The sequence below is a fragment of the Calonectris borealis genome, chromosome 2, assembly GCF_964195595.1.
Source record: "Calonectris borealis chromosome 2, bCalBor7.hap1.2, whole genome shotgun sequence".
NCBI lineage: Eukaryota > Metazoa > Chordata > Aves > Procellariiformes > Procellariidae > Calonectris > Calonectris borealis.
In genome coordinates, this window is record NC_134313.1 from 171,163,129 (window position 1) to 171,178,301 (window position 15,173).

The window sequence follows — 15,173 nt, forward strand, 5'->3', positions numbered from 1 at the left end:
GAGGAAAACCCCGGGAGCCTGGGACCCCCAGGGACCCCCAGGGAGGGGGTGACCGGGACCCCTCACCCCGCGCTGGGAGGGGCCGCGGGGCTGCAGCCGCTCCCCCGCACCCAGCCCAGCCCCCCGGGGGTCCCTGGGCCCCCCCCGCTGCTCTGCCCCGCCCGGTGCCCGGCCCCGGACCCCCAGCCCCCCCCGGTGCCCGCGCCCCGGCCCCCCCGACCCCTCCCCGGTGCCCGCCCCCCGGCCCCCGCTTCCCCCCGGCGCAGGAAGGAACCGCCGGCAGCCGGGGCCGGGCGCGGTTTCCCGTTGGCTGCGGGGGCCATGGGCCGGGGACCCCCCCGGCAAACCGCCGCCGGACCCCCTAGCCAGGGCCCCGGGGGACCCGCACCCACCTCCGCGGCAGGACCCGGCGCCCCCAGACAGGCCCTGCTCCCCCCCCGCGCCCCCAGAGCATCCCCCGCCCCCTGCCCCGGGCTCCCTGTTACCACCTGCACCCCCCCCGCCGCGGGGTCCCCGTCCTCACCTCCCTCGGGACCCCCACCCACTCTGGGGGTCACCGTGGGACCTCCCAGCCCTGCCGATAGCTCGGATGACCCCCCCATCCCGCCCCGTCTCCCCAGGGTGCCCCCACCACCCCGCACCCCCAGCCTCCCCTCCCCGGGGAGGGTCCCGGGGCGCAGCTCCCCCCCCGAGGTGTCCGGCCGGGGGTCCCCGGGAGCGGCCTGGCACATCAATGGCAGGAACTGGGTGGGGAGTGGTGGCCCTGCGCGGGGGGGCCGGGAAAGCCAGGGGCTCACTCTGGACGTCTGCTCCACAGCCCACGGGTCGGGGCCGGGAGGGGACCGGGGGGGCACTGGGACGCCCACGGGGCACCCAACCGCCTGGCACAAACACGGGACCCCCAAGGGACCCGCACCCAGCAGGAGGGGTGGCAGGGGGACGGGGGGCAGCTGGCCCCAGCGGGGGTAGGGGGTGGCAGACCCCAACCCACGGCACCTCGCCCCCCCTGCTCTGGCATGCCGGGGGGTGGGCAGACCCCTCTGTGGCTGGGGAGGCGGGAGGGTCCTGTGGCCATGCCGGGGGTCCTGTGGCCATGCCAGGGGCTGGTGGCTGTGCCAGGGCCCCATAGCCATGCTGGGAGTCCTGTGGCCATGCCGGGATCCCATGGCCATGCTGGGGGTCCCGTGGCCGCGCTGGGGGTCCTGTGGTCATGCCGGAGTCCCATGGCCATGCTGGGGGTCCTGTGGCCGTGCCGGGGCCCCGTGGCTGGGCCGGGGGTCCTGTGCATTCCGCCCCCCAGCACCGCTGCCGCTGTGTCCCCGTCCCCCTGGCCGCGTGCCCAGGCACAGAGAGGGCCAAGTGGGGCCGAAGCCCGTCGCCCAGCCCCACGGCGGGGTCCCCGGTGCGGCCCAAGCCACATCCCGGCGGGCGGCGTCGCGGTGGTGGGGCGCCCATTGTGCGCGGGGCGGAGGCGTGCGCGGCCGAGGTCACCACTTCCCCGCCGCGGCCGGAGGAAGCGGCCGCTCCCGGCACCGGCGGCTCAGTGGCGGCACGATGGGGAACCTGCCGGCCGTGCTGCCCGGTGCTGCCCGCTCCTGCGGCCTCAGCCTCTGCTCCCGGCAGCTCAGCGCCGCGCCCGAGGAGAGCGCCGGCACCGAGCGGGGCAGGTGGGTGCGCGGGGCGGACGGGACGGACAGGGCGGGATGGACCCCCGGGACAGACGGGGCACTGGCACCCACTGTGCCGCAGCACACGGAGGCTGCCGGCCCCCATGCCTCGATGGAGACCCCTTGCTTGGCTCCCTCCTGCCTGGCCCTGCCATGGCGCATGGGGACGTCCCCACGTGGCCGGAGCCCACCGGAGACATGTCCCCACCGCAGATGTGTCCCCACCAGAGGTGTCCCCACCGGGGTGGCGTGCATGGCTCGCCGGGGCAGGACACGGTGCAGCTGCGGGAGCCCGTCGGCAGCAGAGCCCTGCCGCGTGGCATCATGCCGGCGTCCCCTGCCCCACGGCGTGCCCCAGCAGCCCCACTGCGGCACCGCCAGCCCCCGGCAGCCTGTGGGGCGTGCTGGGACCTACCAGGGTGTGCTGGGGTGGGTGGGATGTATGGGGACGTATGGGGAAATAGGGGGAGGGGACGTGTGGGGTCGAGTGGGGATGGGAGGTGTGGGGAGACCCCAGCCCGGAGGGGACAGGGATGGGGACGGGGATGGGGACGGGACGGGACGGGAGGTCGGTGGCCGGCAGCCCGCTCTGACTCATGGCCATTGTTCGCACTCACACACGCACGAGGCCCAGGAACGCCCCACGCCCCCCCCAGCTCTCCCAGCCCAGCCCCACAGCTCAGCCCCACAGCCCAGCCCCACGGAGCTGAGCCGGGTGCCCGGGGCCACCGCAGCAGCACCAGGGGCCGGGGAGCTGGGGAGGTCCCCAGTCACACCCATGTCCCCAGCACCCCCCCACAATCCACCTCCACTGATCCCAGCACCCCCCAGTGCCCCCCTCCTGTCCCCACGGGCAGGTCCCAGCACCCCAGGGTGCCGGAGGCCATGAGTGTCCCGGTGTCAGAGCCGCTGGAGCAAGTGCAGTGGGGGGTGCCCCCCCCCGCCCCGGGTCCCCCAAGACCCCCAGCTGTGCTCCACCCGTGGGGCGGGCAGGGGGCTGCCAAGGTCCCCTCCATGCCCGGGCAGGGCTCAGGGCCGTGTCACCCCCCAGCTTGGTGCCCACCCGCCCGGCGGAGCCCCCCCGCTTTGCCCGGCTGAAGAACTGGGAGACGGGGAGCATCGGCTACGACACGCTCTGTGCCCAGGCCCTGCAGGTCGGGGGGCGCAGGGCTGGGGGGTGCAGGGCTGGGGGGTGTGGGGCTAGGGGGCACCAGGATGTGGGTGTGGGGAGGGGGGCTGCACGATGGGGGTTGCAGGGCTGGCAGGCACGGGGTGGGGGATGTCAGGCTGGGGGGCGTGAGGCTGGGGGTTTGAGGCGGGGGTGCAGCGTTGGGGGTGCAGGGTTGGAGGGCACGAGGATGGGGGGCAGGGGTGGGAGGTGTGGGGATGTGGATGCAGGGCTGGGGTGCGGGGCTGGGTTCCGGGGGTCCGTGGCAGGATCCCCGGGTGACCCCCCCACCGCAGGAGCTGCCCTGCTCGGGGCAGCGCTGCCTGGGCTCACTGGTGCTGCCGCGGCCGCTGCCGGCCCCGGCCCCCGAGGGCACCCGTCCCGCCGAGGAGCTGCTGGGCCTGGCCCGGGACTTCATCACCCAGTACTACCTGTCCCTGCGGCGGTGAGCGGGGGGCGGCGGGGGGCCACGGCACGGACCTGCCCTGCCCCGGGCACCCCACCGCCCAGCCCTGGGGCACCCCACGGTCCCATCCCTGCCCAAGATACCCCATAGCCCCAGCCCCAGCTGTGCCCCAGGGCACCCCACAGCCGCAGCCCTGCCTGAGACACCCTACATCCCCATCCCTGCCCCAAAGTACCCCAAAGCCCCGGCCCCAGCTGTACCCCGAGCACCCCATATCCCCATCCCTGCCCCAGGGCACCCCATGTCCCCATCCCTGCCCCAGAGCATCCCACTGCCACCCACCTGCCCTGGGGTGCCCCATGGTCCCATCCCTGCCCAAGATACCCCATAGCCCCAGCCCTGCCCCAAAGCACCCCAAAGCCCCAGCCCCATCACTGCACCCCACTGCTCCAGCCCTGCCCTGGGGCACCCCATCACCCCATCCCTGCCCCAAAGCACCCCAAAGCCCCATCTCTGTCCCAGGGCACCCCACATCCCCATCTCCCTCCTGGGGCACCCCACGTCCCCAGCCCTGCCCCAAAGTACCCCATAGCCCCAGCCCCAGCTGTGCCCCGAGCACGCCCCATCCCCACCTCCACCCCAGGGCACCCCCCAGCCCTGCCCGGGGCACCCCACACCCCATGTGGGGGAGTCCCAAGGAGGGGCTGAGGCGCGGGGGCGTCCGCAGGGAGAACTCCCCGGCGCACGCCCAGCGGCTGCGGGAGGTGGAAGCCGCCATCGGGGCCACCGGCACCTACCAGCTGCTGGAGCCCGAGCTCGTCTTCGGGGCCAAGCAGGCCTGGCGCAACGCCGCGCGCTGCGTGGGCCGCATCCAGTGGAACAAGCTGCAGGTGAGGGCGGGGGGCACCCCCCGGCGCCGGTGGGGACCCCTGCCCCATGCCTGCCCCACGCCTGCCCCATGCCAGGGGGGTCACCCCGGGGCGGGTGCTCCATGGGGCGGCTGGGGGGCAGCGGGATGTCCCGCCGTGCCCCCCCTGACCCCTCCCCGCAGGTGTTCGATGCCCGGGACTGCGCCAGCGTGGGGGAGATGTTCAGCTTCCTCTGCACCCACATCCAGTACGCCACCAACCGCGGCAACATTCGGTGAGAGCCCGGTCCGGCCGCTGTGCTCGCCGTTGGCCGGACCCCCCACCCGGGGCAGGACCCGCCGGCCCCTGCAGCCGGCAGAGGTGTCGGTGACATCCCGCCCTGGCCCCCCCAGGTCGGCCATCACCATCTTCCCCCAGCGGACGCCGGGCCGGGGCGATTTCCGCATCTGGAACACGCAGCTGATCCGCTACGCCGGGTACCGGCAGCCCGACGGCTCCGTGCGGGGGGACCCGGCCAACATCGACATCACCGAGGTGGGGAGACCTCCCTGCACCCCAGGACCCCCCGGCCGCCCCCGGTGCCACCCCCGCCCTGACGCTGCCGCCCCCCAGCTCTGCGTCCACCACGGCTGGAGCCCCGGCGGCGGCCGCTTCGACGTGCTGCCGCTGCTGCTGCAGGGCCCCGAGGAGCCCCCCGAGCTCTTCCCCCTCCCGCCGGAGCTGGTCCTCGAGGTGCCCCTCCAGCACCCCACGTGAGTGGGGCTGTGCCCCCCCCACGGGCCCTGCCTGCCCCCCTCGGCCCCGAGGGACCCGGCCCCTCCCGGCCCCAGTGGGACACCCCTCCCGGCCGCGGGGCTGGGGTCCCACGCTCACCCTGGGGAGGGGATGGGCGCGGGGCTGGGATCTGGGGCTGGGGTGGAGGTCGGGGACCCACGCTGGGGAGCTGGGGCCGGCGCGGGCCCCCGGCTGGAGCCCACCTCCCCGCGCAGGCTGGAGTGGTTCGGGGAGCTGGGGCTGCGGTGGTACGCGCTGCCCGCTGTCTCCAACATGCTGCTGGAGATCGGGGGGCTGGAGTTCCCGGCGGCCCCCTTCAACGGCTGGTACATGAGCAGCGAGATCGGCACCAGGAACCTCTGCGACAGCCAGCGCTACAACCTGCTGCCGGTGAGCCCCGCGGCGGGGGGTCCAGCCGCCCCGCGCCCCCCACCGCGACCCCCGCGCCCTGGGGGAGCCGGGCTGAGCCCCCCCGTGCCGCTGGCAGGAGGTGGCCCTGCGCATGGGGCTGGACACGCGGACGACCTCGTCCCTCTGGAAGGACAAGGCGGCGGTGGAGGTGAACATCGCCGTGCTGCACAGCTACCAGGTGGGACACGCGGCCGGGGGGACGCTGGTGCCGCCATGCCGTGGGGACCCCGACACCGCCGGGGCAGGCGCTGGCCGCTCGCAGCCCCCCACAGCCCGCCATCCCTGCAGGTGGCCAAGGTGACGATCGTGGACCACCACGCGGCCACCGAGTCCTTCGTGAAGCACATGGAGAATGAGCTGCGGACACGGGGGGGGTGCCCAGCTGACTGGGTCTGGATCGTGCCCCCCATCTCGGGCAGCCTCACCCCCGTCTTCCACCAGGAGATGGTCAACTACCAGCTCTGCCCCACCTTCCGCTACCAGGTGGGCCCGGCTCCACCGCCCCCCAGCCCCCCAGCCCCACCGCCCCACAGCTCACCCCCTGCCCGCCCCACAGCCCGACGCCTGGAAGGTCTATGTCTCCAAAGGCACCACCGTCACCAGGAGAAAGACCTTCAAGGAGGTGGCCAAGTAGGTGCCCACCCTTGGGGTAGGGTGGGGTCTCTGGGGGGGGGATCAGTGGCCATGGGTCCCCGAGCCAGGGCCAGACGCTGACCCGGTGATCCTGCTCCCCACCCCAGCGCAGTGAAGATCTCAGCCAAGCTGATGGGACACATGATGGCACGCCGCGTCAAGGCCACCATCCTCTACGCCACCGAGACCGGCAAATCCCGGACCTACGCCTGGAACCTCTGCCAGCTCTTCCGACGTGCCTTCGACCCCAAGGTGGGCAGGGGGAGATCGGGGGGGAGCAGCAACCTGGGCTGCAACCGGCGCCTCCCCCCACCCAAACCCCCCCCACGGGGCCTTTTTGGCCCCGTGGGGGGGGTTTGGGTGGGGGGAGGCGCCGGTTGCAGCCCCCTGCCCATGTCCCAACCTGGTGTCCCCCCCATGTAGGTGCTGTGCATGGATGAGTACGACGTGGTATCCCTGGAGCACGAGACCCTGGTGCTGGTGGTGACCAGCACCTTCGGCAACGGGGACCCCCCCGAGTGCGCAGAGGTGAGGGGCTGCAGGGAGGGGAGAGGGGATGGGGATGGGGATGGGATGGGAATGGGATGGGGATGGGGATGGGGACGGGGACAAGGTGGTGACGTGCTGCCCCCGACAGAGCTTCTCCAAGGCGCTGATGGAGATGACCTCGCCCTACACCAGCACCTCCCAGGCTGAGCCACCCAAGTGAGCACCCCGGGGAGGCTGGGGGTGCCCGGCTGGGGATGGGGAAGGGCCCACCCTGCCCTCGCCCTGCCCTCGCCCTGCCCTCACCCTGCGCTCTGTCCCGCGCAGGAGCTACAAGCTGCGGTTCAACAGCGTCTCGCAGTCGGACCAGCTCGTCGCCTCTTGGAAGAAGAAGCGGCGGCAGCTGAGCAACACCGACAGCGCCGGCACGCTGGGTGCCCTGCGGTACCGCCGGCGCGGCCACGGCCGTAGCCATGGGGAAGGGGATGGGGTCCTCTGCCTAGCCTGAGCACGGCGTCGGGCTGGGGTGCTGGGCAGGTCTGTGGCCGGTTGCCAGCCGGGGAGGGGGCAGAGCCCGTGGTGGGCACCGGCCCTGGCACCAGCAGCTCCAGCCCTGTCCATGCCGTGGCTGTGGGAGGGGGCAGGAGCTGCCCCTGGGGGTCCCCAACCCTGAACCCTGCTTGTAACAGCCCTCACCCTGCCCTGCTCACACAGCCCCCTGCCACAGCCCCCACCTGACCCCCAGCCCCGGGTGCCCCCACCCACATCCTTGGGTCCCCCCCACACCCAGCCCTGGGCATCCCCCACCCCCAGCCCTGGGTGCCCCCCACCCGCAGGGCAGGGTCCAACCCCAGGGCGGGGGGGTCCAGGTCTGGGCTCACCGTGCTCAGTCCCCCCCCTTCCCATGGCGGCAGGTTCTCGGTGTTCGGGCTGGGCTCGCGGGCGTACCCCCACTTCTGCGCCTTCGCCCGGGCCGTGGACACGCGGCTGGAGGAGCTGGGGGGGGAGCGGGTCCTGCCCATGGGCGAGGGCGACGAGCTCTGCGCCCAGGAGGAGTCCTTCCGCACATGGGCCCGCCTCGTCTTCCAGGTCAGGGGGGGCACTGGGCGAGGGGGGGGGGGACCCACCGGCCCCCCCCCGCCCCGCCACCCACCAGCCCCCTCCGTGCCCCCAGGCCGCCTGCGAGACCTTCTGCGTAGGGGATGGGGCGGGGGGGGCCGAGGAGCTCTTTGCCCCCCCGCAGGGCTGGAAGCGCCAGAAGCACCGGCTGGTCGGGCAGCCCCAGGCCACAGAGACCCTGGCCGGTACCGCCACCCCCCCAGGCCCCCCGACCCCACCCCGACCCCCCCCGGCCCCTGTGGGAGCCCCCGACCCTGGGGAGCCACCTGCCCCTCGGCATTGGTCTCCACCCACCACCGGCATCTGCCCCACGGCCCCCCCGGGACACCCACCCCTGCACAAATGTGGGATCCCCACAGCACCCTGCCAAGAGTGCAGCCCCAGACCCCCCATGACACCCCCCAAAACCCCCATCACCTCCCATCTCCTCCCAGCCTCTCCCCATGACCCCCCAGCCTCTGCGTGACCTCCGCCCCCCATGAAACCCCTCAGGACCCCCTGTGACCCCAGCCCCCCATCACCGCCCTATCCCTTCCTAGGACCCTCTCTGAACCCCCCAGCCCCCTTGTGATCTCCCACCCCCCGTGCCCCCCCTAGTCTTCCCTGCCACCCCATATCCCCTCCCAGCCCCCCCGTGCCCCCCCATGCCCCCCAGCCCCCCCGTGCCCCCCCATGCCTCCCCAGCCCGCTGTGCCCCCCAGGGCTCTCCCACCTGCACAAGCGCCGGGTGTTCCCCTGCACGGTGCTTTCCGTGGAGAACCTGCAGAGCGAGGAGTCCAGGTGAGACCCCCCACCCCGGGATCCCCCATCCGCGGCACCCCCCCGCCTCCCCATGTCCAGGGTCCCCCCACCCCCGGGAACCATGCACCTCCAGGACCCCTCACACCCCCGGGGACCCCCCGCACCCCCAGGGACCCCTGCATCCTCGGGGACCCCCCCACCCTCGGGACCTCGCCACCCCCGGGGACCCCCCCATCCACGGGGATCCCCTGCACCCCCGGGGACCCCCTGCATCCTCGGGACCCCCTGCATCCTTGGGACCGTCCCACAGCCTCGGGACCCCCTGCACCCCCGGGACCCCCACAGCCCTGGGAGCCCCACACCCGCAGACTGCCACAGCCCCGAGCCCCCTGCATCCTCGGGCACCCTCCACAACCCCGGGACCCCCCCATCCCCGGGACCCTCCGCACGCCCAGATCCCCACACCCCCGGGACCCCTGCACCCCCGGGACCCCTCCGGCCCCGCTGACCCCCCGCGCAGCCGGGCCACGCTGCTGGTGCGGCTGGACTCGGCGGGGCAGGCGGAGCTGCGGTACCAGCCCGGGGACCACCTCGGCGTCTTCCCCGCCAACCGCCCCGAGCTGGTGCGGGGGCTGCTGGCGCGGGTGGAGGACCCCCCGCCCCCCGAGCAGCCCGTCCTGGTGGAGAGCCTGGAGGGGGACCCCAGCGGTAGGGACCGCCGGGGACGGGACGGGACGGGACGGGACGGGGGAAGGGGCTGGGAAGGGCAACGGGAAGGGGCAGGGGCAGGGGAACGGGAAGGGGAAGGGGAGCGGGAAGGGGCAGGGGAACGGGAAGGGGCAGGGGCTGGGAAAGGGGCAGGGGCTAGGGAAGGGGAAGGGGAAGGGGAAGGGGCAGGGGCAGGGGCAGGGGCAGGGGCTGGGGCTGGGGTAGGGGAAGGGACTGGGGCAGGGGCAGGGGCAGGGGCAGGGGAAGGGACTGGGACTGGAGCAGGAGCAGGGGCTGGGGCTGGGGCTACGGAAAGGGCAGGAGCCGGGGAAGGGGAAGGGACTGGGGCAGGGGCTGGGGCTGGGGCTGGGGCTGGGGAAGGGGAAGGGGAAGGGGAAGGGACTGGAGCAGGAGCAGGGGCTGGGGCTGGGGCTACGGAAAGGGCAGGAGCCGGGGAAGGGGAAGGGGCTGGGGCAGGGGCAGGCACTGGGCATCCCCATCCCCTCCCCTCCCGCTCTCCCGCAGGCGGGTGCCCCCCCGCCCGGCCCTGGGTGCCGCAGAGCCGCCTGCCCCCCTGCACCCTGGCCCAGGCGCTCACCTTCTTCCTGGACGTGGCGGCCCCGCCGAGCCCCCAGTTCCTGCAGCTCCTGGCCGCGCTGGCGCGGGAGCCGGGGGACCGCCAGCGCCTGCAGCAGCTCAGCCAGGTGGGGGCCGGGGGGCCGGGGGTGGGTGCTGGGTGCTGGGTCCCAGCCTGGCAGCGATGCTGGGCACTGCGGTCCCCCAGCCCGGGATGCCTGGACAGGTGCTGGGTGCGGCTGTCCCTGCCCGGCTGGGATGCTGGGATGCTGGGACACTCCCTGGCTGGGACACTGGGATACAGGGACGCTGGGTTCCTCCATGGATGGGATACTGGGATGCTGGGTTCTGCCATGACTGGGATACTGGGATGGTGGTTCCCTCTATGGCTGGGACACTGGGATGCTGGGACCCTCCCTGGCTGGGACACTGGGATGGTGGTTCCCTCTATGGCTGGGACACTGGGATGCTGGGACCCTACCTGGCTGGGACACTGGGATGCTGGTTCCCTCTCTGGCTGGGATGCTGGGATGCTAGGTTCCTCCCTGGCAGGAATGTTGGGATGCTGGGACGCTCCCTGGCTGGGATACTGGGATGCTGGGACCCTCCCTGGCTGGGATGTTGGGATGCGGGGCCCCTCCCTGGCTGGGATGCTGGGATACTGGGATACTAGGATGCTGGGTTCCTCCCTGGCTGGGATGCTGGGCCCCTCCCTGGCTGGGATGCTGGGATGCTGGGACGCTCCCTGGCTGGGATACTGGGATGCGGGGCCCCTCCCTGGCTGGGATGCTGGGATACTGGGATACTAAGATGCTGCGTTCCTCCATAGCTGGGATACTGGGATGCTGGGCCCCTCCCTTGCTGGGATGCTGGCCCCTCCCTGGCTGGGATGCTGGGATGCTGAGACGCTCCCTGGCTGGGATACTGGGATGCGGGGCCCCTCCCTGGCTGGGATGCTGGGATACTGGGATACTGGGATGCTGGGTTCCTCCATGGCTGGGATACTGGGATGCTGGGCCCCTCCCTGGCTGGGATACTGGGATGCTGGGACCCTCCCTGGCTGGGATGTTGGGATGTGGGGCCCCTCCCTGGCTGGGATGTTGGGATACTGGGATACTGGGATGCTGGGCCCTTCCATGGTTGGGATACAGGGATGCTGGGACACTCCCTGGCAGGGATGTTGGTATGCTGGGACCCTCCCTGGCTGGGATACTGGGATGCTGGGATACTGGGATGCTGGGCCCCTCCCTGGCTGGGATGCTGGGATGCTGGGCCCCTCCCTGGCTGGGATGCTGGGATGCTGGATTCCTCCGTTGCTGGGATACTGGGATACTGGGACCCTCTCTGGCTGTGATACTGGGATGCTAGGCCCCTCCCTGGCTGGGATACTGGCATACTGGGATACTGGGATGCTGGGTTCCTCCATGGCTGGGATGCTGGGATGCTGGTTCCCTCTATGACTGGGATGCTGGGATTCTGGCACCTTCCCTGGCTGGGATACTGGGATGTTGCTGGAGTACTGGGATGCTGGGCCCTTCCATGGCTGGGATGCTGGGACCCTCTCTGGCTGGGATACTGGGATGCTGGGTCCCTCCCTGTTTGGGATGCTGGGATGGTGGGTCCCGCCCTGACTGGGATATTGGGATGCTGGGACCCTCCCTGGCTGGGATATTGGGATGCTGGGCCCCTCCCTTGCTGGGATACTGGGATGCTGGGACCCTCCCTGGCTGGGATGCTGGCATACTGGGATACTGGGATGCTGGGACCCTCTCTGGCTGTGATACTGGGATGCTGGGCCCCTCCCTGTCTGGGATGCTGGGCTGCTGGGCCCCTCTGTGGCTGGGATACCTGGATGCTGGGACTCTCTGTGGCTGGGATGCTGGGTTCTTCCATGGCTGGGATACTGGGATGCTGCATCTCTCCGTGGCTGGGATACTGGAATACTGGGATGCTGGGTCCCTCCATGGCTGCAATACTGGGATGCTGGGTCCCTCTATGGCTGGGATGCTGGGACTCTCTGTGGCTGAGATACTGGGATGCTGCGACCCTGCCTGGCTGGGATACTGGAGTACTGGCATGCTGGGCCGTTCCATGGCTGGGATACTGGGATACTGGAACACTGGAACACTGGGTCCCTCCCTGACTGGGATACTGGGACCTTCCCTGGCTAGGATGTTGGGACTCTGGCTGGGATACCGGGATGCTGGGTTCCTCCCTGGCTGGGGTACTGTGATGCTGGGCCCCTCCCTGGCTGGGATACTGGGATACTGGGATGCGGGGCCCCTCCATGGCTGGGATACTGGGATACTGGGATGCTGGGTCCCTCCATAGCTGGGATGCTGGCCCCTCTCTGGCTGGCATGCCGGGCCCCCACCGGGCTGGGGTGCCGGTTGCGGTGGCCGTGGCCCAGCTGGGTGTCTTGCAGGACGCCCGGCTGTACGAGGAGTGGAAGTGGTTCCGGTGTCCCACGCTGCTGGAGGTGCTGGAGGAGTTCCCCTCGGTGGGGCTGCCGGCCGCCCTGCTGCTCACCCAGCTCCCGCTGCTCCAGCCGCGCTACTACTCCATCAGCTCCGCGCCCGGCCCCAGCCCCGGGGAGATCCACCTCACCGTGGCCGTCGTCACCTACCACAGCGAGAGTGAGTGGGGCGGGGGTGGCGGTGGGGACCGGCGGCTGCCCCGGGCGGGGGGCTGCTACCTTCTGTCCTGCCACCCGCACGGCAATGCCTGCTCCCAGCGCCCCGTGTTCCTGATCCCCAGGGCACCTCCAGGGTCCCCAGGGAATCTCAAGGGCCCCGAGGGCATCTCCAGGTCCCCAGGGCATCTCCAGGTCCTCAGGGTCCCCAGGGCATCTCTAGGGTCCACAGGACATCCCCCTGGTCCCCAGGGCATCTTGAGGGTCCCCACAGCATCCCCCTGGTCCCCACAGCATCTCCAGGGTCCTCCGGGCACCTCCAGGGTCCCCAGGTCCCCCATGGCACCTCCAGGGTCCCCCAGGCACCTCCAGGTCTGCCAGGGCCCCTCCAGGGTCCCGCCCAGCCCCATCACGCGGTGCCCAGGTGCTGCCGTTGGACGTGGTGGAGCCCCCGGGGTCATGGCCCCCCTCCGGCACCAGCCACCCTCCGTCCCCCCTGCACTGTCCCAGGCCCCCAGGGCCCCCGTCCCCCAGCCCTGCCCAGGGATGGCGGTGTCCCCAGCCCCTGCCGGGGGGCTGCCTGCGGGGCGCTGCCTGCCACGGCCCCTCCAGCCGCTCGGCTCCCCGCAGATGGGCAGGGCCCCCTGCACTACGGCGTCTGCTCCACCTGGCTGGCGCGGCTGCAGCCTGGGGACACGGTGCCTGCCTTCATCCGGGGGTAAGGGACCCCCCGCCTGACCCCCCCGCCTGACCCCCCCGCCTGACCCCCCCGCCTGACCCCCCCCGCCTGACCCCCTGCCTCCCCCCCAGACAGCGTGTCCCTCGGTGCCCCCGCCCACCGGGCAGCAGGCCTCAGCGCAGCCCCCCCAACTCCATTTCCCAGCCCCCTCCCCGTGCCCAGGACTCCATTTCCCGGCACGCCCTGCGCCCCCCCCCCCCCCCCGGCCCAGGACTCCATTTCCCGGCACGCCCTGCACCCCCCCGCCCCAGGACTCCATTTCCCGGCACGCCCTGCGCCCCCCCGCCCCAGGACTCCATTTCCCGGCACGCCCTGCGCCCCCCGCCCCAGGACTCCATTTCCCGGCACGCCCTGCGCCCCCCCGCCCCAGGACTCCATTTCCCGGCACGCCCTGCGCCCCGCCCCAGGACTCCATTTCCCGGCACGCCCTGCGCCCCCGCCGGGCGCTGTCCCGCCCCCGCCGCCCGGTGACCCGCTGCCCGCAGGGCCCCCTCGTTCCGGCTGCCGCCCGCCCCCGAGGCCCCCTGCGTCCTGGTGGGACCCGGCACCGGCGTCGCTCCCTTCCGCAGCTTCTGGCAGCAGCGGCTGCACCACCTGCGGACCGGAGGTCGGGGACGGGGGGACGTGGGGACAGGGGGGACGTGGGGACACGGGGCTGGGGACGGGGACGTAGGGACACACGGGGACGTGGGGCTGGGGACAGGGGTGGAGGCCAGGGACACGGGGACACAAGGACACCGTGGCACGGGGACGCAGGGGTGTGGGGCACAGGGTTGGGGCTGTGGGGCAGGGGGAAGGGGATGGAGGCCGGGGACGTGGGGACAGAAGGGCGGGGCAGCATGGGGATGGGAGGACACGGGGGCGCGTGGCACGGGGGCACAGGGGCGCTAGGACACAGGGGTGGGGGACGTGGGGACACAAGGGCACGGGGGAGCGGGGATGCAGGGTACGGGGACCTGGGGGGACACGGACATGGGGCCGTGGGCACACGGAGCACGGGGAGGTGGGGACACGGGGCCAGGCCCCCCGGCTGCTGCCCCCCGCAGGCGGCCCCCTGGGCAGCATGGTGCTGGTGTTCGGCTGCCGCTCCTCCGCGCTGGACCACATCTACCGGCAGGAGATGCAGGAGGCGCAGGAGCGGGGGGCCCTCAGCCAGGTCCTCACCGCCTTCTCCCGCGAGCCAGGGACCCCCAAGGTGGGATGGGGACGGGGACGGGACCGGGGCAGGGATGGAGGTGGGGGCCAGGACAGGATGGTGGTGGGGACAAGAATGCAGACAGACTGGGACGAGGATGGAGCTGGGGACGGGGGTGCAATGGGGACAAGGACGGGGACAGGGCCGGGACAGAAATGGAGGGGACAGGGATAGGGTGGGGGACACAAAGACAGGGATGGAAGTAAGGGTGGGATGGGGACACGGATGAGGATGGGGACAGAAACAAGGACAGGGACAGGATGCGAAGGGGCAGAGTGGGGATGGGGACATGGGCGTGGGCCATGGCCGTGTGCCAGGTATCAGCTGCCGCCCCCGGCGCGGTGTCCCCAGACCTACGTGCAGGACGTGCTGCGGACGCAGCTGGCCGCGGAGGTGCACTGGGTGCTGTGCCAGAGCGGCGGGCACATGTACGTCTGCGGGGACGTGACGATGGCCACCGAGGTGCTGCAGACGGTGCAGCACATCCTGGTGCAGCAGGCCGGCATGACGCTGGGGCAGGCGGGGGACTTCATCAGCGAGCTGCGGGTAAGGGCCGGGGATGCGCGGCACGGCGGTACTGGCACCGTGCCCGGCACGCCGCCCTGACGCCTGCTCCCCCAGGACAAGAACCGCTACCACGAGGACATCTTCGGCCTCACCTTCCGCACGCAGGAGGTGGCCTTCCGCATCCGCAGCCAGTCCTTCTCCATGCAGGAGCGCCGGCAGCCGGGCCCGGCCCCCTGAGCGCGCCGGGGCAGGAGGGGCCCCACGGCTGCTCCCCCCGCCCCGCTGCAGGCAGCGCCGCCTCCCCAGTAAAGGTTTAGTTTTGATAACCCCGGCCCGGCGCTTCGCCTCCCCCGGGGCGGCACTGCGCGTGGCCGGGAACGGTGGGTGGGCACTGGTGGGCCGAGCTCTGCGGCCCCTCTGGGGTGGGGTCACCCGGCCGCCCCCCGCGTGGTGTCCCCAGACCTACGGACAGGGCCACGGATGGGGCAGACATGGGGCAGCTGGAAACAGCGGGTGGGTGGGTGGGATGGGGGGACATGGCT

The 15,173-nt window shown here is 72.6% G+C and overlaps 1 protein-coding gene across 1 annotated transcript; it reads left to right on the forward strand.

Annotated features, from left to right (window-relative positions):
• Positions 1-1,554: 1,554 nt before the first annotated feature.
• Positions 1,555-14,957, forward strand: NOS3 (nitric oxide synthase 3). Its single transcript, XM_075144485.1, has 26 exons — positions 1,555-1,645; positions 2,673-2,821; positions 3,132-3,280; positions 3,969-4,131; positions 4,293-4,384; positions 4,503-4,644; positions 4,723-4,862; positions 5,100-5,274; positions 5,372-5,473; positions 5,584-5,778; positions 5,852-5,925; positions 6,036-6,180; positions 6,352-6,456; positions 6,566-6,633; positions 6,742-6,858; positions 7,329-7,503; positions 7,589-7,718; positions 8,235-8,313; positions 8,795-8,982; positions 9,508-9,686; positions 11,984-12,194; positions 12,821-12,908; positions 13,415-13,536; positions 13,976-14,124; positions 14,476-14,670; positions 14,746-14,957. Exons 1-26 carry the CDS (start codon positions 1,555-1,557, stop codon positions 14,866-14,868), a joined length of 3,546 nt encoding a protein of 1,181 aa, XP_075000586.1. The 3' UTR covers positions 14,869-14,957.
• Positions 14,958-15,173: the final 216 nt, after the last annotated feature.

Excerpts from the sequence above, each read along its gene's own strand:
- NOS3 (XM_075144485.1), top strand. The coding sequence starts at position 1,555 with ATGGGGAACCTGCCGGCCGTGCTGCCCGGTGCTGCCCGCTCCTGCGGC. Across the intron at positions 6,181-6,351 it reads GACGTGCCTTCGACCCCAAG|GTGCTGTGCATGGATGAGTA; the intron begins GTGGGCAGGGGG and ends CCCCCCATGTAG. Across the intron at positions 8,983-9,507 it reads CCTGGAGGGGGACCCCAGCG|GCGGGTGCCCCCCCGCCCGG; the intron begins GTAGGGACCGCC and ends GCTCTCCCGCAG.